This window comes from Dermacentor variabilis, chromosome 3 (genome assembly GCF_050947875.1).
Source record: "Dermacentor variabilis isolate Ectoservices chromosome 3, ASM5094787v1, whole genome shotgun sequence".
NCBI lineage: Eukaryota > Metazoa > Arthropoda > Arachnida > Ixodida > Ixodidae > Dermacentor > Dermacentor variabilis.
Window position 1 is genome coordinate 68,644,275 of NC_134570.1, and position 26,739 is coordinate 68,671,013.

Sequence of the window (26,739 nt, forward strand, 5' to 3'; positions counted from 1 at the left end):
GCATTCATTATTCAGAATGCGTACTGAAAGCCATCGGACGGCATACGCCCATTGCTGCAATGGTACGCGCGCTGGAGGTTACGTCACGCAATAGTCACGAGTATCACCGCTGGGTCAGTTTCCAGTTACCATCGGATGTTAACCGGCATACAGATCTACAGTCAGACTGATATACAGACTGGCTTGATATGGTTAAAAGGCGTATTATATAAACTAGTTTCACTATTTTGACAGTTGATGGCTCTATGTAAAAGCTATGAGTATTTGCGCTATGTGTCCGAAACCTTGAGAGAAGTAACAGACATAATGTGAACAAAATTTGTAATGAAGTCCAACCGCGCCCGCACGTCCGCACTAGCGCTTTGATTGGTACAATTCATAAGTCGAGTTCTCCAATCTCCTCGTTAGTATAGTGGTCAGTATCCCCGCCTGTCACGCGGGAGACCGGGGTTCGATTCCCCGACGGGGAGCTAGTTTTTTTTTAAATACGTTTTTTTTTTTTTTTTTTTTTGAAGAATGGTGTTCAATGCACGCTGTGAAGGTGGTCGCACATCGCAGCTGTAAATGACACCAAGAACGATTACCCATTGCGACGTAGGTAGAAATTATTCACGTGGCGGCATTCACATGCACGTTATCTAATCAGAAATTTCGACGGCCTGTGACTTGGCTTGCGCCGCTACTTCGTCCACCTACAAGGAGCGGACTAGAGAGAAGAGAAATTCGCCGCGCCTCGTATGCAGGCTGCTCTTCAGGAGCCCCGAGTATACGTGGCCTTCCCATAGCACAGCCACAACACAAAATATGCTAGGAAGGTTCTTTTACGTACGAAAGTGTAGTTCCACCACTCCCTGCTTCGTATGCTGCACTCAAACGGCCATCGACGCGGCAGTTTGCGCAACGGCAGTAATCTTTACCGAGAAACGTCTACGGGGAGCGCTACGTGCTTCGCATTGCACGTAGACGCAGGAGCGCCTTATCTATGGTGGCTACATACCTTATCATCAATTATGTGGTTCGGATGGTTCGGATGCTTGTTCTGAGCTTGTTCTTTACTGAAACGTATGCTGCTTTGTATGTTGTATGCGTGATTCCGAAGAATGTATCCACTCTTTGCTTCACTTTGCTTTACGGTTACAGGGGTATGAGCCATTGTATTTGAGCCAATGAGCCATAGACGAGTTTTGTGTCGACGTTACGCCACGAAGCAATCCCAGCATCCCAGGCATATACAGCTTCGCTGTAAAAAGCATCCCCGACACCGCGCACAGCAAGGATCCTCTCATGCTAGAAGTGGTCTATGCAAGAGTCACGGAGGAAGAAAAAAACCTTCCTTCATGACAAGCGTATGCAGAGCACCTTCAATGTTTTGTTGGCCAAGCCGTAGGGCGTTGTATTCCATTTAAAAAAATGAAAGCGAAAACAAGAAGACCGCCCCTAAAAATTTTGGCGGTTCGTTGACCCAATAGAAAAAGAATGTGTCAATTGTCTCTGTGGCAGAAGAGCCCCAAGGCATTGAGGTTTTAAATCTCGAAATTCTAAATGATTATAGCACAGCTGGATAACCATTTAGACTGGTAAAGCATTTTTCTTCAAAAGTCGTTTTGCATCGATCCGTGGGAAAAATTTTGGCTATTTATCAGCAATGAAACTCAAGGGAGAAATTAACTTTTTTGTATTTACCGCACTACCGCAACGACAGCACGTTAGTATGAGGTCGCAAATTTCAAGCCATCTTATCAATGTCTGGCTCGTTTTTATTCATAGAATGGTTCTGCAAAATGATTAGGTTGAGACTTTTGTGTCTTTGGAATACAGTGTAATCCTTGTTATTAAGGATCATAATCAAGAAACTAGCTTAAGGGAACATCAGTCTTTGTGTTTTATTGCCTCTCCAGAACTCTGTTCCCTGCAAGAACACCATTTCTGGAATACCAGAAACTTGATTTACCAGTCGAGATTAATTTTACATTATTTACATTGTCCCTTTTGCGGAGCACTGACGTGACAATTTTTCCTTCTCATACTTTAGTTAAGTGACGCTCCTAGACCTTAAAACCATAGAAAAAATACTAGCATTCCTCAGAGCACCCTAAATTGAAATTACAACATCGAAAAATGCCGATTTCTTAGAGCTCTTGCAAGTTCAAGGCACTGTAGGTGAGCTACAGGCTGTTACTGATAACATGTCTCGCCACTCAGCACTGTTAAAGTGCCAAACCACCATTGTAATGTGTGCAAGTAATTTTTGGCATTACATTGAAAGTAAATTAAAAGTTTCCGGCACATTCACAGAGCCTATTTGATTTGACTTGCAGCCCCATGGGAAGAAACTTAATTTCTGGCACCTTAATCTGTTGCCATCTGTCACACAAAACTCGGTCCGTTGCCCCACTCGGCGGATTGAACTACTGGACGTGGAGAACGTAGCAAAACAAACTTCGTTTTAACTGTAAAACACATGAATAGAGGATACAAACACCGTGACAGAAGAGAAGGTCAATTAACACAGCAGATCACTTGCAATCCTACATTACGAACGCTTGCAGGAGATTCACTCTTACATGAAGCTTCCAAAAACTATATGCATGACCAGAAAATGCTTTCCCTGAATTTGATTAGGTCCCGAATGTCTTACCAAACTAAATAGAACATAGCCACCAGTGGTAAGTTTGCAATGTTCGAACTGGCACGTTTGCTGACGTGACCTGCAGACTCCTGCCACTTGGTGTTGGTGTGACGTGGACATGTGGTCAGACGAGAATCCGAGCACTGGTCCTGGCTGCTGATGGCAGCGCTTCACCAAGTCATGACCTCGGCCGGGATGGGATGACTTGGGCGACACCAGGTGCTGGGGCATGACCCAGACCAACATGCCAAGGCCTTGTTAAGTTGCTGGACAGAGCATGGACGCCAATCTCCTCGCATTCCAAAGCCTGTCCAACTTTTCGCGACTCGTGCTGTCACATCTTTTCTCACGTGCGCGCCACATAAACGCTGTACTTCACATCTCATTTGTCTTCCGAGAGATCAGTTCTGTTGTCTGCAATTGTCAATCCCGACACCATCCTTTTTCACTTTCTCACTGTTTTGTGACAACATTCGGAGGCAACACACAAGAATAAGCAGGCTTTTTGGTCTGCCGGAATGTCTATGAATCCGATAGCGCTCTGAATGGCCGCAGTAGCCTGTAGTGGCAATTTATGCATGGTGGTGCATTTCATTAAAAGGCTGCAGATGCTGCCTTGCTGTTTCCGGAGGCAGAAATAAATGCACATTATATCACAGCACTGAAGCTGGAATTCTTAAAACCAAAATCTTGAGGGTATTAGGGATGTCTGCTTTTTTTTGGCGTTGTAAATTCAGACAAAACACTACAGGAATAAAAATGAACACACTTTGGGACAATTTTTATTGAGCATCAGACCACGTCACCTGATGACCTTGACAGACGGCATGCATCTCGAGCCGGCAAATGTAATATGGAGGTCCTCGACCTCTGAACTCTGAAAAAAATACTGGCAAGCCTTCAAGTGCCCTAAATAATTTATTGTAACAGCTTTTCTACAAACAAGTTTCAGTATTCTTTATTAAGAAGGTGTACATGTCACGACAATGATTACGAAAAAGGTGGTCATGCGGGAGCAGAATATTGTGTGTTTTGGCACTCACACTGGCTAGCTTGGTCATTGAAATCAAAACGTAGTCGGGACCCCCTCTGTGCATTGTCCTTACCTCAACATACCCATCAGGCAAAAACAATGATGCCCATGGTGCCAAAAGCACAAAAATTTGCGATTTGCTGTTGACTTCAAAAAGTAATGTCTTATGTTTCTTAAAAAACAAATCACAGCTACTTTAGTGTCAAGTTTGTGGAAGTTTCTATGGATTTTGCCTCGAGGCACGAGTGAAAAGCAACAAAACAATAAATGTGACAGGAAATCACAGTTCCATATTTATTTCTGTAGCTCTGAAATGTCAGCAGATGAAAGCTTTACATGCAGGGTTGAGCCTCTCTCTTGCTGAGAATCGTGCATTCAAAAGATAGTTGCATGAGCCCACTCCGAAAACAGTTTTAATCGAGAGACTTCGCAGATATCAATTCTGACGAAGACATTGCTGCAGCCCGCATCTGACAACATACTGTGCTTTCAGAATAATCCGACCTACCGTACCATCAGCATGCATCTGACGAAATACTGCCATGCTCAGCATTACCTTACAACATACTGTAGCTTCAGCATTACCTATGTAGCATAGTATTCACCTGACTGTCTACAGTGAACTCTAGTTTCAGGCACAGACCTTACCTGACAATTTATTGGAACTTTAGCATACATCTTATATCTGATGGCATACTGTACCTCATGCAGCTAGAGAAAAGCACTGGACTCCGGGTGGCTACCTTAGGATACCTGGTTAAGGCATCACCATAAAAATGGGCAACTGTACCAGCAATATACCCACAACTGATTTACACAAAGCCTAAGGTGCAAGGCTCACTTCCTCTGGAATAATGTTTGGCCAAATTAATTGCATATTCCTTATAAAGCAAGGTTACTGGCATCAAATGTAGCCAACTGCAAAACTACAACCACATGAATGCCTGAAGCAAGACTTTCATGGTGTAAAAGATGGTGAAAAGGATGGAAGCATTCAAGTGATGAAAGGAGGGTGCACAAATGCTTTTTTGCTTATGAACCTCTTGGAAGGGAGACTGTCACGTGAGCATGTGACAGCGTTGCAATGTTGACGCTCTCCATGCAATGCAACTTGTGTGGGTCCAGCCAACCAACACACCCTGTCCATAGCATGCGCTGGCACTCACAAGAAACAAAATCAGACTCTTATATGACGAAGGCCTGTCAGGATGCAGCACCAGGGGCAGTTGTTCCACCAGGATCTACGTCAGCTTGTGACTCCAGCTTGCTGATCTCGGACTTGTACTTGTCGATGGTCTCCCTAGCCACTTTGAGGCGTTCCTTCAGGTCTGCCACTTCAAGCCGAATCTTGTTCTTTGCCTGGAGGATGGCGTGCAGCGTCTTCTCCTTCTTCTCTTCGACTGAAACACGGTGCAAGGACTCTTATGAAACAGTCTTGGAATCATGACATGCTATACAGAACTCAAATACAGAGCATCCGAAAAAGAGGAGCTATAAATATCAGAATATATTTCAATTTCTAAAAGCAAAAATGAAAGGACTGATGGTAAAGAAGGAAGGTTTATGCTTACATAATGCTAACATCGACTAAGTATATACATCATTTACCATTTATTAAAAGGACCTGTTAGCAGTGGAACTACTGCATGCAAGGTTAAAAGCAACATGCAATTTAAACATGCTGTCTCTCACAGACTCTTGTCGGAAAATTTTAGCAAGTACTGATGAGCCGATAAGGATTTCCTGCTTACATGCATTAACACAGCCGATTTAGGCTGCGAGGTCATGCAATCTAGACTCTGCTACACCACCAATATTATAAGTGCAACACCTTGGTTGGCTTTACCAATGACCAGGCGCCACCTGATTCCACAACACTTCCTGCACTCACCTTTCCCCTCACACCTGTCATCCCCAAGAAATAGAGGTGCGTACTCACAGTCAAATTCATGCTTGTATGGGCCCACCGTAAGTGGCCTCGTGCTTGTTAGCAGCTGCTGCATCATCATTGTGGGCTCAGAAAATATCTGCACGCCAAATAAAGTTTTCGTCACTTATGTAGCAGGAAGAACTCTGAACAGAGGCTGGGCACTAAGGAAACTCTAAAGAAACATTACAAGCCACTGTGCTCAGGCAAGTCGCTCTTAAATGTTTCTTGACCAATGCATCACAATCATCAGCATAATCATCACCAGTATGTTCACGGTATTTCTGTCTGTCCCAAGCACACCAGTTCATACCATGCACAGTTTTCTAGCACTATCACAAACTCTATCATACGGCCCTGAATTGATCAATTTCACAATGAGCTTCCCTATGCCACCACCGATGCAACGCATGCCAGCCAATAGTAGTAGTAGTCTTTAGCAGTCTAAAGGGAAACTATTGTAAGATGCATGTTCTGTTTGAAGCTAAACATTTCGACAGAATTCCCTGTCTGGTTGGGAAATTGATTAGGACTTTCAGACTGACTCCAACCAAATAAGTGAATTTTATTAGCCCAACGTTTCGGAACCCAAGTGTTGTTTGTACCATGACAAACCCGCTTACCCCTCGAGATCAAAAGTAGAGGAAAAACGAATGAAAAAGATAGTAAACAGGGGTGGAGTTCAGCAGACGTACCTCCAACTTCCCCATAATATTCACTAGGAAAATACACAATGGCAGCGTCTTTGGCATTCCCCTTTGTGTTGCTCTAAAGAAAACTGTTACAGCACAAAAGCACTGAGGAATACCGTCATCATGGCGCCAACAGGGCCGCTGCAAATGTGCTCTGAGTGTGGTGAAATCAGTGTCTCTTGGCTATAGTCGCACAAGAACTTTTGACAAGTGCATCCACCCCCATGCAAAAAAAGTTTCAGAGGTGTCTGCACAATGTCTGCCAGCTACTTATCATAGAGGGCGAGTAGCTGTAATGCTGCAGACGGCAGTGGTGACACATTGCTCACTGTATAAACATCAACATGTTCTAGGCCTGCAACAACATCACATATTTGTACTACTATGACCAAGACACTGCAGGCAGAGTTTCTGAGGTCAATGCTTCACTGCATAAATTGTGCTGCAGTGACCATGGCTAGCACATTTTGCTGTTTTGCTTCTCTCCTATCGACTAGCTGCTGGTTAAGACAGCCCCATACACTATGGTGCAAACTATCATATGTACCCCACAAGCCATTGCTGCTTTTAGCCCTTGTGTTTCTTACAGTGTACAGCTGGCAAAGGCACCAATTTCCAGAGCAGAAGGTCCCAACTTCAATATCAGTTGTGGCGCCCTTTCTTTTTTTTCATCTGTTTATATAGTTTACCGATTCTACGATGTTATGATGTGACAATTTCTTGTTGCAGACACCTTATAGTGGACGGCACATGGCTGGACAGCTTTGACGCAGTGCGTGGCCAGAAGTGGTCAAAAGGTTGTTTTCGCTCGACTCTGCACTGCTCGTGCTTCAAAGTTCTGGTAGTTTTTGTACTGTGTCGTGCTGCACTTATTTTCCTGGCTTGCAAAGCTTATAGTGAAGAGGCAACTACATGCACAGGATAGTCAAGGACAAGTGACATGATAGACAGACCCTGTCATACTGCAACATCAAGAAAAAAAAAAGTTGCGACAAACTTTTGTTGTTGTCTGAATCAATGCAATCGTATGCCCAGACAAAAATCACAAATGTGCTGCAAGCTGTACGTTTCAGTCAGAGGGTAATATATCTAGTTTAAGTTTGCCATCATCGCCATCGACTGATTCTGCTGCTCGAGAGCTGCAGTTGTAGCACTGAGGCACGAGTTCCTGAGCGAACGCATGGGGCAGATAACTTGTGCTCAATAACATCAAGCCATTCAAACAGATTGCTCGCTTTTAAGTGGCCTATATGCAAATACATTGCATCCTTTTAATACAGTGCATGGTGCTGTAGTATAGTAGTATAGTATAGTAGTATAGTAATCCCAACTCAATGCTGGCACCCATGCATTTATATGGGCCCAAAGTTACCTTATTTTAATTCTAGAATTGGCCTTGACCGGATAATTCGAACTTGCCAAGTCAGCATGCACATACCTGACCCCTATTATGACCCCATTAGCGACTCATTTAGTGACACTATCTGTCTCCGCGGAGATTAAGAGACAGTGAATGCATTGAACACATGCCAATAAAAAATCTCCGGTTGAAAACTCCTTATTTTCGGCCTGCTGTAGGAAGGTCTTCAAGCAGCAATCGTGGCTAACAATTTGTGATTAAGATATTTAGCCCATCCAAACGCAATCTATTTCTTTTTCCAAGAAAATTGGGCCAGAAATTGCCTGCGCGGAGCCAATCGGATAAGGAAGCAAAACCGCCTTTGCGACGTTCGTATGCTTTACCGCATAACACATCTGTATTGCGGCAAAGCTGACTTTAGAAAAGCGGCCGCCATTGTGTAACACGTATCTTTCTTGCCAAAAAAAGAAAAAAAATCGGGTGCGCGTTACATTTATACTTTGTTTAGACCATTTATTATAATTTCTACGTTATTTTTGTACATTGAACACATAGAAAGTGGGCGCGCGTTTGATTCGAGGGCATGTTGAACTCTGGCAAGTACTGCCAAGTGAATAGGTGGCGTTTTGACATATTCTTATGCTTATTGTTAATTCGAGCCGCCGGATAACTTGATCTATTTCGTTCGTCCCGTTTGGGTCTAATTAACGGAAGTCGACTGCATCGCGTTCTCTCCCTCAACAAACACAACACTCCACGTGCATGCGATGACGCGCTGTTCCCTTGTTCAATTATGTCACTGTCATGTTGCACGAGATAACTGAAAGCAGTCGTTTCTCATTTGCACACTCCTCAGTTGACCAAACGTCCCATATTGAATTATGTAAATGAGTCTCCCTTTTTTTTTATTAGACGGACTGCACACTAAATTTATATATTTCACTTTGTTCAGAAACAAGAAAATATGGAATCTTGAAAGGCCATTTGCTCGAACAGTGTGCATATTCGATTTGAATAGGGAATTTCACTATCGGTACATGAAAGCGAGAGGTGATTGACATCAGTAATAAAGAGGCTATGCTTCATGAACTTGCCAGTCTTGGAGATGTCTCAGAGGGCATCTTTGATAAAGCAATAGTCCAGGATCTGTGACACATTAGACTAGAGGCTCTAGTGTCAATTAGGATGACCGGGAGATTAGTGGACCACCAACTGCAACACCAGTTGCCTCAACACCAAGTGCCTTAAACTTTATAGCCTCACTCAAGCATCTTATACATGCGACGGCCTTGACCTATAGCCCCATCAACAGCTTGAAAAACTTGTAGGGCGCCATTATTGATTCGGCACGTAAAAACAGACCTCCATTGGAAGTTTCTGTGAGTAAATGCTGCGCGCCTCATTTTTGGAAACAAAGATTTATTTCCTGCACGTAGTTCAGTTCTTCATTGCTAGTTTTGAGTGGAACTCCAATTACATAACAAACTTCTTATACAGCAAACATATTTTGCACAGTGGAGAAGGTTTTCATTGCACTCGGGCTTGACTGCGACACAATGTACACAGTACTGAGTGGATTAAGGCGCACACCTGCAATTTTCGCCACTCACCAGCTCATCGTATGATTCTGACACAAGTTGCTTCTTCCCAAGCATAATGTTGGTTTCACTTTGAAAGAGCTTCAAGATGTGGTAGACGGTCACCTAATTTATGTACAAGATGGGCAAATTCGTCAATGAAATTGGCAAGACAAAGCTACAATGAAATATGCACAAAGAACACAAGGAGAGGACTAGGATTGAACACACACACAGATGCACACACTGAAAAATCTCAAGCCCCATACCAGAAAATTGCTTTCTGTTTTGCTTTCCTTCTTACCATATAAGTGTAAGTTCATCAATATTAAACTGACAAATAACTAGTCCTAGTTATTGACTGCCATCATAAAGTTAAAAAGCTATCCATGATCTATGCAAGGCAGCAAGTGGAAGTCTGGGCAGATTACCAAGGTTGTGAAAAGGTGTATATTTGGCAATTGCATAACAAGCACAAGTCCAATAAGTCTGCAGCAGCACTCACATGGTGTAAAACCAACTTGATGCTGCATTTTATATACTCTAAGACCATTCGATTCAACCAAGTTCAGTTGCATCTCTGCACATATTCATGGTGTGCTGCACCTAGGCCCTCGATTGCCCGAGGTAGAGCGGTGCACCCTGCACCCCTGTACTCGAACGTACGTGGTGCAAAGCAAGGCGCCGCCGCAGTGTAGTGCACCCTTTAACCTTGCAGTGAGGGGGTGCAGCCAGGCACACTACAACAGGCAAAACTTGCACCTTTTCGTTAGTGGTGCGATGCACCTTTTCTGAATTGAACAAACCTATTTCCTACCCTCGCACACCTTGCCAGAAAAGTTTCTGAAATGCAAGAACACAGAGAATGTGAAATATTTCCTAGCTAATGTGTCTAGCTTAAATCAAGTGGTCAATTTCTCCCTTACTTTGATGTTTGCATGCTCTAGCTACGAAAAGGTGTAGAGGTGTCTAGAGCAAGATGAGACATGTATATAAGCAGCTGACAGCACTAGTGACAGCATGGCGAAGCATTAGCTTTTGACAACGGTGGCCGTTCACGAAAACAGCAGTACATTTTGCCACATTATGACAATTTTATGTACATATAGAAATGTGCAACTATCTTCTGCTGAAGCTACAGGAACTCCAATGACATGGAAATGGTTGAAACAAGACATTACTACTGAAAAAAGATCTGTACGGATGCACCTTTGTACTCTAGCATGTTACATTTCATTCATAAATTCACAATTCTTTTCACATTCTCAGGGCAAAATTCTACAGCAAAAGTGTGAACTTAAGAAAGCAGACTTATAAAGCTAGCAAAAGCTATGTGCTTGATTGTCAAAGGCAAATCTGCCATACTTTCAAATGACCAATTGAATATTGCACCTTTCACAGTACGCACAATCTGTATACTGCATGTTTGATGACATTCACGCATCTTCCGACAGCATAAACTTTAAGCCAAGAAGCACAGCCAAGTTACACCTCTAGCAACACACTGATATGTGCTCTAAATACTGCAGAAAGTTTTGTACTCACCGGTCTTTCTGTGGTATCCATGAAGTAAATCTTTATGACAATTTCGAATTCACCCCAGCCAGTTTCTGTCACCTCATATGGTGGTTTCGTCACCACTGCATTGAAAAAAAAAAAAAGGTGAGGCTGAACACTGTCTTCTGAAACATCAATTCTATACACATTTTTGTGTGATTATAGTACACACTATTTATGTATCAGTTGTCATTAGCCACTGAAGGGACAAGATCACTGCAGGAAAAGGCAAATGCAAGAAAAGTGCACACATAACTGGTGCTAAACATAGAAATGTGGCTTGCTTAGTGTGATACCCTACTATGTCTATACAGCAGTGTTGCTGTTCCTTTACCTCTCTTTATTGTTTTTCTTTTTTTTTTTTGCTTAGTTGCTGTAATCATGCTAACAACTGAACAATTACAAAATGTCACAGGCTTGAATGGCCCATGCAGCACAGTCACAGCGTAAGCTGGAGGAACGGATCCATAGGAAACTGTCATAAACTGCTCACATGGCAGCGAAGCTCCCAGGCCTCATTTTCTGCTGCATGCACACAAGGGTCTTCACTACGAAGCTGTCATGCCCGATTTTCAGAAGCATACACGTGAGGTTGTTTAGGAAGAAGCTGTCATGTCCGATTTTGGGCAGCACGCACTAAAGGGCCATCACGATGATGCCTCTTTGTGTTGTTTTCACGGGAACGAACTTAACCATCCGCATGCCGTCGACAGCGAGTTGCAGCTCGTGCTGTTCTTTGAACAGTGGTCTGCTGATCCCAACGTGCCCTGGTTGCAGCTGCGCGCGCAGCTTATGATTAGCTTCCTAAGCAGTGGTTCGTATCTTGCAAGGAGAGGCCGAAACGTGCACCAAAGAGTAAACCCAGGTATTGAGACTATGTGACGTGCGTGTCACATCCGTTGACACGTGGCACGATACGATGCAACTACTACATGGCATGGCACATGGTGCAATATTGTGATGGTGTAGAAGATCTGCACTGGTGTTTAATTAAATGCAACAACTAGAGCTCCGAACCACAATATCCAAAAAAAGTGAACCTCATCTTCCTCTGTTCTCACGCTGCCGGCGCATGCTATACTGTCACATAAATCCCCGGGGTCAAGAGTGCTGTCCCGGTGCCGCCTGAGGTGTATGGTGCTAGTCCAAGTAGTAGGGCTCGAGCCTCGATATGTGCACAAATTCTATAGCTGGAGCTGCAGACACAGTGGGGGCAACCACAGGGGAGACCTCGTGTGTCAAGTCAGTCACTTGGCACACCATGTGATAGGGTACAACGTAACAGGGCAGAAGCTTTTCACAGAGGCCCACGCGACGAGAAGGCCGCCAGAGGAGGACCAGTGAGCCAGGATCGAAGTGGACATCTCGTCGGTGCCGATCATAAAGCGTTTTATGAACAGTCAGAGATGCTACAAGACGGTCATGGGCAATGCAGTGGGCAGTTTCGGTGCAGGCAATGGCATCCAGGTCGTAGGAGCAAGTCGCAGATGAATCTGTGGGAAGTAAGGAATCAAATGGCAAAAGCGCATTGCAGCCACACAAAAGATAGAAAAGTGAATAACCCGCAGTGTCATGGCACAAAGAGATATAAGGGAAGGTGACAAAGGGCAATGCAAAGTCCCCATCCTGATGATCTTCTGACACATACATAGCAAGCATGTCAGTAAGTGTGCGGTTGAGGAACTCAGTCAATCCATTTGTTTGGAGATGGTAAGCTGTCATGAACTCATGATGAGCGGAGCAGGATTGTAGAGGATCACCAATGACTTTGGTGAGGAAGCAATGGCCACGATCCGTTAGCAGCTGAAGAGGAGCACCGTGTTGCAGAAGAACATCTCGAAATAGAAAATTGACGACATTGGTGCCACAACTCATGGGGAAAGCTCGCGTGATAGCAAAGCGAGTTGCGTAATCCGCGATGACCGTAATCCATCGGTTGCCAAGTGCTGACACAGGGAAAGGTCCAAGTAGGTCCAAGCCAACATGGAAAAACGGCTCGGCGGGAATGTCGATTGGCTGGAGCATGCCAGCTGGACGCGAGGAAGGTCTCTTGCAGTGTTGAAAACTCTCGCAGGGTGCAACGTATCATCGAATGCAAAGGTGAAGGGCAGGCCAGAAGAAGCGCCAACGGATGCAGTCATAAGTGCAAGCAATGCTTAAAGGGACACTAAAGTGAAAAATGATTTCTTCTACATCAGTTAATATCGTTCTACAACACCAAAAACACCACTCTTACAATGATAAGATGTTTGGTAAGCCAGAAAAAGCGCAAGGACAAAATACGGGTGGCGACGCCTACTTAAGTTCCCGCACCTAGGGGCTGTGACGTCTTGGATTTTGATGGGATCTTCTAGGGCCGACTAATTATATATAGCAGTACAGATTGACTACATTGTGTTCTAAAGGAACCAAATATTAAACATGGCAAGTTTCGGGAACCTTTATTCAGCCAACGCGGCCCAAATGCGAAAACATACTTTGGAATCCCCAACGTCACGCTGACATACCGGCGCTGGGGTTTCGGCGCGAAATTCTAATACTGATACTTGGACCTTCATTTTCTCATCTAATAAGCAAAAAATCTTTTTGAAATGACTGCCTGCAGGGTTCTCAAACAATGCTTCATTAGTCTAAACTGATTTATTGTTTCGCTTTAGAGTCCCTTCATGTGGTGAGTGGTGGGGGCATCATAAAGCTGCGCAAGCACATCCAAGTGTAAGTGTTCCGGAATGGCAACAAGAAGCTCGGCGACGTTGGGAGCAAAGTTACGCCTGCACAACACACTGTCTTTTAAAACGAAGAGCCAGGGAGGGGGGGGGGTTCTAGGGTTCTGCGGTGAAGCAATCGATGATAGATTGTGAGGAGGGGTGATGACGCTGCTCGATGGTGATGTTAAGAAAGTCCGTAATAGATAGAACACAAGCATCAGTGTCATCGTCAGTGAGATCAGGTGGGCAAGCCGGATGTCGAGACAGGCAGTCAGCATCCTAGTGCAGTCGACCTGATTTATGTCACAGAAAGGAGTATTCCTGTAACTGTAATGCCCAGTGGCTGAGGCGCCCCGTAGGGTCTTTCAGCGAAGATAGGCAACAGAGGGCATGGTGATCCCTAACAACAGAGAAGTTTTGCCCGTGAAGGTAGGGCCGAAATTTTGTGAGAGCGAGGCATTCAACATTCGGTTATGCAGTAATTCTGCACAGAATGAGAAAGGAGTCAGCTAGCGTAGGCAATAACGCATTCTGTCGTTGGGCAAGAATAGCGCCGATGCCATGACCACTGCATCTGTATGCACTTCGGTTTCAATGGACGGGTCAAAATGAGCCAAAATGGGCGGATTCGCGAGTCTAGTAATAAGTTCAGAAAAGGCGGCGGCCTGATCAGGTCCCCACAAAAAAGAAACACCCTTCTTGGGAAGACCAGTCAAGGGGCAGGCGATGTCCACGAGGTTCTTAATGAAGCATCGAAAGTAGGAACATAGTCCTATAACGCTACGGACATTATTTGACGAGCGTGGAAGTGGGAATTCTTTTACAGCACGGACCTTGTCGGGATCAGGGTGTATGCCAGCAGTGTCAACGACGTGGCTAAGGGCTTTGATGAGATGGTGCCCGAAATGCCATTTAGCAGAGTTGAGCTGTAGAATGGCTTTTTGGAAAACAGCAAAAATGGTGGAGGGCAGAGCTCATTACGGATATCTGGGCACCTGTGTCTATTAGAACGGTTATGGACAGACCATCAAGTAGAACTTTGGTACGGCTGCGCCGAGGAGCAGAGGTCAAAAGAGGATTTTCGGTCCGGGATGTCAATAGAGCGTCTCCTCTAGGCACTGCATTATTTAGGTTTCCGAGTTGCGACGTGGGTACGACGGAGACGGCAAACGTCGGTGCGGCAGTGAGCAAGACTGCCGAGCATGAGGTGAGGGCGAATGGCTATGATTATACGACGGAACAGGAATGTCACTGCTTGGAGGATTGGAGCAGTCATAAAATTGGCTGCATGAGTTCATCAAATGTGATGGTGTAGGAGATCTACACTGGTGTTTAATTAAACACAACAGCGAGGGCTCTGAACCACAGTATCAGAAAGCAATCAACCTCATCTTTCTCTGTTCTTATGCTGCTGGCACATGCTATACTGCAACAATATTATGCAACTGCAATGAAAAGTTTGCATGTGTCACACCATGTGACAAATGGCACAATACGATAATTAGATACAACTGCTACACGATATGCCACCTGGTGAAATATCATGCAACTGCAATGCAAAGTGTGCACGTATCAACACTACATGGTGCGCACGACCCCTCACACGCTGGGACGCCATTACAGGGCATGTTTCCGCAGGCATGGTGCAGTAGTATAGAAGCTAATTCTTGCGCACAGGTCCCAGATTTGATCCTGACGGGAACTGGGTATCTTTCTCTTATTACTGGTGATAGCTGCAACAGACAACTTCACCAACCAAAATGGCTATTGTATGGAGCCGATAACAGCTTACGCTGTAAAAAAAAAAGCACAAGACACACCCATGCAACACAAAAGAGCATGAAACACAAGAAGCATATGATGCCACTACATAGAAAATACTGCAAAAAAGGCCTTTGGGATGTGCTGCAATAGCCAGAAATACGGGGCCAGTGATAGCCCGTTCTCTGCCCTCCTCGATTACAGTTCCCTTCTCCTGGCACTCATTCTGTAGGTCTACCAGGCTACCAGTTATCTGCCCTACACATCAGATGGAGAACTAGGTGGTGTGATGAAACCAATAAATTTGCAGGTGCAAGATGGGGTCAACTGGTGCAAGACAGAGGTAAGTGGAGATCACTTGCAGAGGCCTTCATCCTGCAGTGTACATAAATAGGCTGATGATGATGATAGCCTGTCATCCATAGCACTTTTCCTAATTTTTAATCTGCCAGACGGGCTACACTAGTTGCTTCTCGTAGCACAGTGAAGAAATGTCTGCATCATTATCAGAATTAGCTAGGATGGATGAATGTGCCTGCTGAACCTACGCAGTATGAGCGTCAACTATAATCACACAGCACTGCAGCATTTCAAGTGCCTCAAAGTGGAGGCTACTCTTCCTGATGTCTTCTAGCAGCAGTATGATGTGCTTACCTGCCACCTTCGACATGTTTGACCTGAACCAAATTCTACTGTATGAGCTTGATTTAATTAGCAGATTGATCAATTTAAGAGGTGTAGTGTCTTGAATTTACACAGGAGGCTACGCATACCTGCCAAGCCACAAACATCAAAATTTGTAAGAATCCCATAGACATGACAAGAGGGCTCGTAGAGGGTGTTATTGGATACATACGTGCTTTACTACCAATGATATGCACTGATGTCTACAGTGGAGCGTTGAGGCAGCGGGAGGGCAGAAGAATAAAGGATGTTGTGCAGCTGCTTGGGACCATTGTGCAGGCACTGAAAACAACTAGAAGACTCTGCATGTGGAATATAAGGTGCCTGCCTTGTGCCTGCCACAAGAGGGCGGCACAGGTACTATCACATTTTCTTTTTTTGCAAGCACTTTTTACGATCTTGAACCATGCCACTTTCAACACCTCAAATTTTATTTCTTCAAGAACAAGATTTACTGTTAGTAAACTTTTCAGAAAAGTCAGAAGAGTTAGGAGTTATGGTTATGAGAGAGGGTGCAGTGGAATGTTCTGTTATTTTTTATCACATGGGGCTTTTTTCAGGTGCACCCATAGCTCAGTGAATCACTGTCTTTGAATTCTGCTCCCACAGGAATATTCTGCTGTTGCTGGGAATTGAACCCATGACCTTATGCTGTACGACAGAATGCCATAGCCACAGAGCCACTGTGGCAGGTACGTTGCATGTTCTGTATGCATATTCAAAAACACTGTTTATAAACTCTCAATTGGCAACTGTTAGCAAAGAAGTGAATTGTCTTTATGGAAACAATGTCGCCGCTCGACCGCTTGGTGGTGAGTCAGTGCCACTTTGTGACTCAGTTCCCCTCAGTTCATCAGTCTCTTCCTTATTGTTCACTCATAAACAGCACGGCACCCATTGAACGGTAGCATCTTGTACCAAAGTTACCTTGCACTGCAAAGACCAGTGTGCTACAGGAAGAATTTTTTAAAAGGCATTAGTAACATTGGGGAGAGATAAAATCAAATGTTGCAAGGCAATAATGCAGGGAAGCCAGCTAAACTTCCTTCGGCAGAGGCACTCTCCCATTTCCTCAAAGTCTACAAGTGACATTTATATCCTTTGCATTCTCTTGTATAGAAGCCCTGAGCTTATTTCCTGTCATGAGCCTAGCGGATTTCCACATGTGGCTTTGCGTGTTTTGCACTTCATGGGAATCCCCGCGTTACTTGTGTTGCTGCTAGAGACATGTGCGCTGGAGGCAAAGCTTGTGACATGGCAGGTGCTGTCTCTTGCAAAGCCCAATCTGGTGAGGGAGGCATCTTAAGATATACAATCGAACCCACTTATAACAATATTTAAGAGCCACAAAAATTCCGTTGTTATAACCGATAACTCTTATAACCAAGTTGCATGAAAAAAATCCAGGTAGGGGGATGGCAGAGCTGTTGCGAGAAAACTATAATGGTGGGGAGGCCAGCGCCCCTCCCCACCACTTTCTTCTATTCGGCTTCTGATTGTGTTAACTCGCTCAACTGTATAACTCTGTTTCCTGCGGGCTCCAATTGCACGTAACAAGCTACGGCTGTCAGCATTCAAGAATGGCACTGCTATGACAACTGCAAAGCAGGGTCACGGGTGGCAAGTGACATACAAGCTCCGCCAAGGCATCGCTTTGGTAGCCTCAAAAGGGGCCTTTTAAAAAAAATGCAAGAAGGCTGCTGCGGCAGCCTCTCAACTTGAGAAATTCAGAAGAAACGCTAGGGCGAGATCGTCACCGAGCCTCTCGCCACGTCTCGCCAAGTCTTCTCACTGGTTTGCACAAGAAAACCCAATGTTCTTCAGCCTTGCTTGCTTTATGCAAAACTTGCCAACATCCTTCTCCACGGCATCCAGGTGTTCCATATAGTGCTGCCAAAGGTCCCTAGCAAAAACGAGGCCCCAGAGGGACTTAATCATCTGCAGGGCCTCCTGCAGATGTTGAGGCAGCCTGCTTTACTGCGTCATCGCTGGCATCATCGCCGTTGCTATTCGATGCAAGCATGTTCGTGACGAACGCCTCGTTGATTAGAAGCACTTGCTTACCAAATCCACAGCAGTGCACTTTCTTTTCACTGGCAACGCTGTGCATCGCCGATGATCAGTGGCCAGATCAGCCATCTACAATCTCGGCGGCGAGTCAAATGAGGCTGAGAAACCACATGGCCAAGAAGAACTTTGACACAACCAACAAAGACGAGTACGAGCGACTTAATCCACTGGCAGAACTGCGCAGAATGAGGGGCCATGGAGGGGCCAGCAAGCAATCTGCGAGCAGCACCCAGTGCAGTTGGCGTGATCCACTTGCACTTCAAAGGGTGGCACAGCATAGAGCTATCAGAGCAGCCCATTCGTGTTCGGAGGGGTGGAAGGGCGACGGGAGAGTCACGCGAGGTTGGCCATGCGGAGAAGGATGGAAAACAGCGTGTGGCTGGGTGCAATGGCTCGAATTTCTCTTTTTCATTTTTCTTTTCAAAGATTTCGCATTCCATAACTTTTCGGCACAGACACACAGTAGCCAGACTTCATCATTATAACTGATATATTGTTAAAACCAGTGTTAATATAAGTGGGTTCAAATACGTGCATATATATATATATATATATATATACAGGGTGTCCTACATAACTTGAGCCAAGATATTAAGAATGAAAGGTGTGTCGGAAGCGAATTGAACTGAATGCATACTGTTCGTACTGGCCTACAGTAACTCAGGTAATTTTTTGTTTTCCCCGTAACTCACTAATTAATTAAGTTAATTAACCCAACTTTTGAATTATTGGCTGAGGACCCCATGTATGAGACGCAGATTTGTAGAGCATCTTCAGAAACTATCGATCGAGTTATTTCCTGTACGATACGTCTCCCATAGCCCTTTTTTCCTGGTTGCAAAGAAAGTCCACTAAATATGAAGAAAAGCCACGTGACGGAGTGGTCGGGTAGTTGTATCGTGATGCTCTCAAGCGTGCGTTCGGTGAACAAGGTTGGCTCTCGTCAGATGAAGGCGCCAATGCGTGCTGCTGGCCAAGAGCTGCCGAGGAGATAAAGCACGCCTTGCCACTTCCCCATCGCCAGGCACGATACAGCCGACCTTGTTCAACGAACGCATGCTTGTGAGCAACACGATACCACTGCACAACCGCTCCGTCATGGGGCTCTTTTCTTTCCCCGCATTTTACAGGCTTTCACGGGCTCTTGCAACCTGAAAAAAAGGACAATGTGAGACGTATCGTACAGGAACTAACCCGATCGGTGGTTTCTGAAGGTGTTTTACAAATCTGCATATCATACTTGGGGTTATTAAAGGGAAAATGAGACATCCACCCGAGGAATCCGAATCCATACGGGTTCTTCGAAAGAAAAGGCCTCGTAGTTGAAGAAAAATTTGTCCTGGTCCGGGACTCGAACCCGGGACCACTGCCTTTCCGGGGCGGCCCCTCTACCATCTGAGCTAACCAGGCGGCTAGCAGATGGCAGGGTGAAGTTAGCTCAGATGGTAGAGCGGCTGCCCCGGAAAGGCACTGGTCCCGGGTTCGAGTCTCGGACGAGGACGAACTTTTCTTCAACTACGAGGCTTTTCCTTTAGAGGAACCCGTATGGGTTTCCTTTGTAGCAATTGCTACGAACGGGTGGATGTCTCATTTTTCCCTTTAATAATTACTTCTCTCCACCTCGCGGGTTTCCGCAGAACTATTACGTCATACTTGGGGTCCTCAACCAATAATAAAAAGTTGGGTTATTAAACATAATTAATTAGTGAGTTACGGGGAAAACAAAAATTGCCCGAGTTACTATAGGCCAGTGCGAATAGTATGCGTTTAGTTCGATTCACTTCCGACACACCTCTCATTTTTAATATCTTGGCTCAGGTTACGTGGGAGACCCTGTATATACACTTTATTTTTTCTGTTGTCTAGGCTACACTGCTTATTAGGCATTCTTCGAGGTGGCTGATACGCTTGCCTGCAAGGACTCTGACTTGCCTACTCCACTAGTGCACATTACTAGGCCGTGCCAAACATGACTCAGCAATGTATTGGCTGCCCTTACGCTGAGGTTTTAAGAGACCTGACAAACAGAAAAATGTCTAGCAAGCAACTTTTTCTATATTTCCAACCTTTTTGCCAATAACCTAAGCAAATAGTTTTCGGTTTGAAAAACGTGGCAACCTGTAAGTAAGCTTTCCATTTCTTTTAAGCAGTGACACCACAGTATATGTTGATTAGAAAAATGAAAATGAAACTTACGCGGTCTTGGATATTGCAATCTTACTAGCACTTTCCTGCTGAGCACTTTAGTTAGCGCTAATTAGAAGTAAGCACAAAATATTCTTAAAATGATAGCATAGGCATGCAAGTCATGCAACTAGCTACCACAAGGAATCTCCAATCAAGAACTGCATGGTTGTCCACTAGATAGTACCAATACTATATTTTCTCAGACTTCATTAGCCCACAGTATTCCTCGAGAGCAGTATACAAAACTATGAAGGACCACTTACCCCTGTTCTGATTTGGATAGCTTTCATGGAGCTTGAAGTGTACCTTCTTTACATAAGTGGACATGTCCTGTGGGAACAAATACGTGCAACTTGTAAAATACATCAAATTTATGACTTTTTTTGTTGCAACACATAAAACTAGCATAAGCTATCCGCTACCAGACACAGAAGAAACTTCTTGTAACCTTGCTAATGGTCCCAATTACGCTCATTTGTGGGGCTTAACATACTAAATGTGCACAGGGTGTTATATAAGGGATGCTGTCATGGGCGGCGCCAGATTAACCCTTTTCATGCCAACAATGGGTCTCACTACTCTAGGTGTTTCCTTCAAAACATGGGAATCATGAGTCTCACTCAACTAGGGATTTCTTTTTGCTTACTGAGTGTCATAGACGAGTGGCAGTAATTTCCTCATTTTAATATGAATGCTACACTATTATATTGCACCAAATTCCCACAAAACAAGTTTTTCGAGAGTGCAGTTGGCAGAAGTGAAGTGGAAGTCTGATTCCCACAGGTATTAAAAATGGAAGCATAAAGTGAAGCAGCTGCAGCTACAACAGCTACCTTTCCCCTGTCGGAATCATGTTGCTTTTGGATGTTTCTTCACCTACGTAAACAATTACACCTGCAATGTTCTATCAAGTCATGTTTGGAGCTTCAATTCTGTACTAACAATTGTGAGGAATATTCGTGTCCTTGGCAGCTTCTCTCGCATAGACACAGCTCGACAAAATCGCTTTGCCGCCAGCACCTCTACAATTTATTTATCACACTGTGCCAGCTGTAATGCATCACACTGAAAATAACAAAAGCACACTTGACTTTTGTTCCAAATCTTGTGCTTCATATAGACTACTTCTGTGGTGTTGCCTGTCCACAACTGAAGAACATGAAAAAATAATCAATAGTAAAAGACCAAAAAAAAAAAAAAACGAATGAAGTGCTTATATAGCAATAGTGCATTTGTGAGAGCTGTTTAAAATGAATAAGTCATAACAAAATTCATGAAATTCTGGAGGCTTTCTGAAAAATAAAGAAAAGAGAGAGTGAAAAAAAAAAGAATATAAAGAAAGGTTGGCACAGATTGGGTTAATTTTGAATTGCTTAGTTTCTTGCACCCAAAGCGTGAAACAAAAGTGCTTTTGCATTGCGGAAATGCAGCCTCTGCAGATGGGAGCAAAACCCGCAACCTTGTGCTCAACCATGCAGCATCATAGCCACTGATGAGCCATTCATTATTCTCAATCAATGCTTAGGAAGGGCCTTGACTTTGGCAGTCACCTTGATGCTATGAGGTATGGCCAGCTGCCCACTCCCAAGTTCACATACTAAGTGACACTTTAAAGGATGTTCCACATCTGCTGCCATGTTTCTGAAGGGAACACTCCCAGGACTAATATTGTATGCCCACACGAATACACAAGAAAGTGGACAGGAGGATGGCTGCTGTGGTAGTTTAACGAGTAAAGCATTGTCCACACAATGCAGAAGCTGCGGCTTTGGTTCCTGCCTGAGGCAAGCTGTCTTTCTGCCCACTTTTGTTGACTTTCTCATTATGATTTCTATATTTTCGATTAGAAACAGACATAATTTTTCCTATTGCTTTCTCTGTCTTCATTGTCTGTTTTCTTCAACTTCCTGTTGTAACCAACAAAATTAAGCATTTCGAGCCCTGATTTTTCTTGCTGCAAACAGGTAAGATGGCTCACTGAGACACATATCAATGTGTCTAGGCACAGTGCAGAACCAACTACATTATTTTAACTCTCAGGTGTCTATATAAATGATGATGGTGCCTTACCTCATTTTTGTATGGCTTCAGGTAAACAGTCCATTGATGTGTGTGGCCATCTTCCTCTCTTTTCTTCCCAAAGTAACGGGCAACATTACCATACACAATGGGCTTGACGATCGTCAATCCCTGAAAATTAAGAAAAAATGAAACAAAGCAAATTAAACAAATGAAAAGACACACAAGTAACCTAAGCAAGTCATCCACAAACTGCAATCAAATCTCTATAAACTGCACCAAATGACTGGTCTTGTTTCAACATTACTTGGCCATACTATATCAATGTATCAAGTTCTGTGACTGCACTTTAGAGCTCTGGAGCCACGAACAAAAGCACTTGTTTAATACCAAAAGATAAAGCTTGATACCAATGTCAATAATCACTGCCCAGCGACTTTTTTTCCCATCTCTGTGTACTAATATTGTAACATCGAACAGCACGTTCCGGCATGATGCCCTCAGTCGAACGACAATCATCTCGCATTCTATCTTTTTTCATCCCCTTTTTCTAGACTGTATCTCATGTGCCAGTCAGTTCATCCTTTTCAAAGCACACCACTTGACCCACTACATTCATCAACCCCCACTCCTTCAGAGTCTGCGGTTTGAGGCAAAGAGAAGTCAATGTCAAAACCACGAGGGATGTAGAGTCTCAGTTGGCTAGCATGGGCGGGGAAAACATGGTTTCATCTTTTGGCACCAAGATCGGTGTAGAGAAGGATTGGAATGATATAGTGGGTCTTCCTCTTAAGCGCTTTCTAGTGGGTCGTCCTCTTCAGCGCTTTTGCTTGTGAATGCCACTCATGCTGAGAGTCCCTGCCCTGCGCTAACAGTCTGTTCCAAATGCTGGTGACTAATAAACACCTTAGTCTCGGAAATAGCCACCAGATGGAAGGTAATGGGCCTAGAGTCTTTACTACGTGAAATGGGCTGGCGAACTAGGGCAAAAACTTCCGGCAACGTTGTGGTTTCTGGAGCAGTAGCCAAGTTCGTCGAAGGCCCAAATGTTTGTGGGCAGTCCCAAGCAAAATGTCCGATGTCACCGCATTAGTAGCACCTGACAACTGGCAAAACCTGACGGAGCTGTCCAGGAGGAGCAGTATGTCGGGCCATTGACGCTGGTTCCATGAAGGCTTGTCTGTATGCGCGGTCAGCTGATCGCTAGCGCTCTACTGTCTCCACCTCAAGGGCAATGGCAAGAGCTGATGACATATCTTTCGGGTGAGCAAGACGGACAAATCGCTGCATGTGGCTATCACCGATGGCGCGAACAAAGGTGTTAGCAGTAATAAGGTCCATGGTGGTGGTAGGGCACCCTGACAGGGCCTTCGCGAAAGGCTGTCGATGTAAGCAGTGAGCCCTTGAAAGTCGCGTTGACCTTGTCAGACATGTTTCAACTGTGTGAGGTAGAGCTGATGAGGATGGTCGTTGCCAAACATGGTTTTGAGCGGCGAGACCAAAGCTTCATAGTTGAAACAGGTGATTGGCGGGTCGTATTCGAGGTATTCTGCCACGAGTACCTGAGCCTTGTCTCCAACTGAAAAGCAACATCCAGGCATTGATAGCAGCAAGGGACTTGAATTGCACACGAAATGCTGCCCACAATGAGGTGCCATCAAAGGTAGGTGGATTAAGTTGCGCACCAAGAAAGTGAGGCTGAGTTAAAGTGGAAATGCCTTAGTTGGCTGAAGGCAACACATGAAGCTGATGGCCTGATTGTGTCTCAATGACAAAGATTCGTGCAGCGAGGTCTGCGATGACATCATCAGCAGCCGAAGTACACTGAGAGAATGCGGTCTTGAGGGAGACCAGGTGGGTTGCAAAGCAAGAGTCAAATTCTTGCATAAGCACTCTGCAGTCAGCAGCAGCTAGCGAAGCAAGTACCTGGAGGGAGTCAGTCAGCAGCATTGACTCACTAGTGCTTGAGTATCGAGGTGAAGTGGGCGCGTGCTCGACAGAAGGATGCAGTTGAGGTATGTCATGAGGCACGTGTGGCGTGGGTGTCGATGCCGGAGTTGCGATAGGTTCTGCTATGGATTCCGCTGTTACAGGGACGGGAGGCTCCAGAACTGTCGGCGATGTATCACCTCCTACAGCGTTTGTCTGTAAGCCGTCCGCTGTTGCTGTTATCACGGTAGCCTTGGTTCATGTGAACACGGCTCACTGCTGCCACCAAAATGCAACGTCAAACAAGCTTGTTCTGGCACAACGCTCTCAGCTGAACGACACACTCATCTGATGTCCTATCCTTTTTGATCCCTTTCTCTAGAATGGATCTCACATGCATCAGTTGATCCTTTTCAAAGCGTGCCACTTGACCCACAACCATATGCAGAAATTTAGTGCTCTCTAGGGCAACGAATGGAAAATGGAAAAGGATGATGGTAATACTCCCGCTGGTTGTAATACTGACAAGCTCAAATCTATCCCAAAAAAGCCACCTCGTTCATTTATCAGCTAATGACCACAACATTTCCCATAAGCTTGCCATTATTTGTAACTTGGATGCTTGGATCATATGTGTACACATGGGTGCATTATTACACTACATATATGGATCACCCCTGATTGATGCAACCAGCAAGCTGATCGATGACTTTGTCCGAGAAATATGATACACCGACCTCTTAAGACGTCCAGCTGTTAAAATGCCACCTGCATTCCTTTTTAAATTCTTTTTTCCTCACACCATAGAATTGAGGAACAACCTTGACAGTGCACTGCACAGCTTATAACACTTGAAGCATTCGCTAATGACCTATCTAGCCATATTTCTGATTATGTATTTGTGTGTTTTTGAAGGTCAGCGTTATTTATTCCTGTACCTGTTTGTTCATTCTGTACCTGTATCTGTTTCGTCTTGTAAATCACAGCAATATATGCAAAGAAAAAAAAAGGTACCTAGTGATAAAATCTGGAACGAAAAAGTGTAATACAATCAACATTTTGGGGAGTGCAAACCGAGCAAACAACTGAACAAGTTTAGATGCCCCACACTGTCCAATGATGATCTGCGGGCGGGGCATACACCGATCCAGACAAAAGATGAACATGGCGTGTCGCGCACCTTCACTCTTCCACCTGGCTCTTGAACTATTTCTGGAACTATGCCTGGCATGGCGACGGCCATCACACGGTACCCGACCGTCGAGAAGAAAGAGTTGCCCGTGCCAACCAGTCACAGAGCAGTGTCCCGGGAGTCATACCTGCTCGAAAAGAGACGCAACATACAGAAAGTTGTAGTGCCATCCTCGGCGTTAGAATGACAATGACGCAGTGTGCTCATCTCCCAAAAAAGAAAAAAAGAAAAAAAAAAAGACCCATAAGAGTAGTTGCAGTGATGCGAGCTGAACAAGGGAACGGTGTTATCTAACACAGTCCATCTACTGATTGAATGTAAGATTACACGTTTACCATTGTCGATCCCAGATCTCTTACTGGGCAAGACGTTCCTAAGGACATAAATGCCGAATGTATTAGTTGATAGCAGACGGCGACGGAAAACTATGATGAGAATTTATGAATTGAGCCCAGATGCGAGAGCACAGCTCGTTGCTGCTTCAAGTGACTGTTGTGATGTTTGGGATACAGCGAAATACCCCTCTATTAAACATCAGCTGAATGAATTTAGCTGAATGAGTAATTTTTCAAGGCAGTAGACGTTCGGGTTTAGCTTTCTGCTACATCACTATGAAACACCAGTGCTGCTGACATTCATACTGATGTCCTCACAGATATGTACAGTGTGCTGTGAGAAAAATTAAACACGGTTCTTGTAACGCAAGAGATATCGTAAGGTATCGAACTGAACCAGAGCGAGTGTTTACATGAAGGGCACCGCGCCACAACATTTAGGCAACGTCAAACGCTTGTTGCAAACCATGCAGCATTAGAAGAAGACCTCTAAGCACTAATGTACGTTGTTCTTAGTGTACATTTATACTCTTTAGTGCAACTAAATGAACGCTCAAGCTTGCTATTAATGCGTACTATCATGGAACAAACAGAAGCAACTTACGAGCGGGACCACACAATAATCCGTGTTCGGCGCCATTTTGCTCAAGGTTACCAGTTGTGTATTGTCGATCGTCGCTAGTTTTGGCAAATATTATACATGACCGAAAACGAAGCAAGATGTTCGTTAGAAGCACAAAAATGGTGAGATTAACACCGGAGCACCAGAGTGCTTCGATATTTTTTAAGGATTCTGGTAGTACTCGCAGACTGTTCGTATTAAGCGCTTAAGTGCGCTGTTCGTGCAGCATGCGCAGCTCGCGCCTTGGAGATAATGCACAGTGACGTAGCACTCGGTGTCGCTCTTCAATGACGTGGTGGGCGGTTATGCTAAGTCATGCGACCTCATCTGCGTCCCCCAAAAGTCGGAGCTGCTCCTGCTCTCACCGCGAAAGAAGCCCGCATCCGACTCGCCCACTATCAACATACAACTGGAGGGACATATCATCGTTCTATCTCAGAGCGTAAAGACACTGGGA

General features: G+C 44.6%; 1 protein-coding gene and 1 non-coding gene across 2 annotated transcripts; one reads left to right on the forward strand and one right to left on the reverse strand.

Moving 5' to 3' along the window:
* Positions 1-398: 398 nt before the first annotated feature.
* Positions 399-470, forward strand: TRNAD-GUC (transfer RNA aspartic acid (anticodon GUC)). The gene has a single exon. It is a non-coding gene; the product is annotated as a tRNA-Asp (tRNA).
* Positions 471-3,930: 3,460 nt separating this feature from the next.
* Gas41 (YEATS domain-containing protein 4 Gas41) lies at positions 3,931-26,350 on the reverse strand. Its single transcript, XM_075685529.1, has 8 exons — positions 26,265-26,350; positions 25,314-25,452; positions 22,256-22,375; positions 20,449-20,515; positions 10,764-10,858; positions 9,252-9,344; positions 5,602-5,689; positions 3,931-5,062 (listed from the first exon to the last, which is right to left on the reverse strand). Exons 2-8 carry the CDS (start codon positions 25,374-25,376, stop codon positions 4,866-4,868), a joined length of 723 nt encoding a protein of 240 aa, XP_075541644.1. The 5' UTR covers positions 25,377-25,452; positions 26,265-26,350; the 3' UTR covers positions 3,931-4,865.
* Between the last annotated feature and the right edge of the window lie 389 nt (positions 26,351-26,739).

Excerpts from the sequence above, each read along its gene's own strand:
- Gas41 (XM_075685529.1), bottom strand. The coding sequence starts at position 25,376 with ATGGCCGTCGCCATGCCAGGCATAGTTCCAGAAATAGTTCAAGAGCCA. Across the intron at positions 10,859-20,448 it reads CTATCCAAATCAGAACAGGG|TGGTGACGAAACCACCATAT; the intron begins GTAAGTGGTCCT and ends TTTTCAATGCAG. Across the intron at positions 5,690-9,251 it reads CAGAATCATACGATGAGCTG|ATATTTTCTGAGCCCACAAT; the intron begins GTGAGTGGCGAA and ends TTTGGCGTGCAG.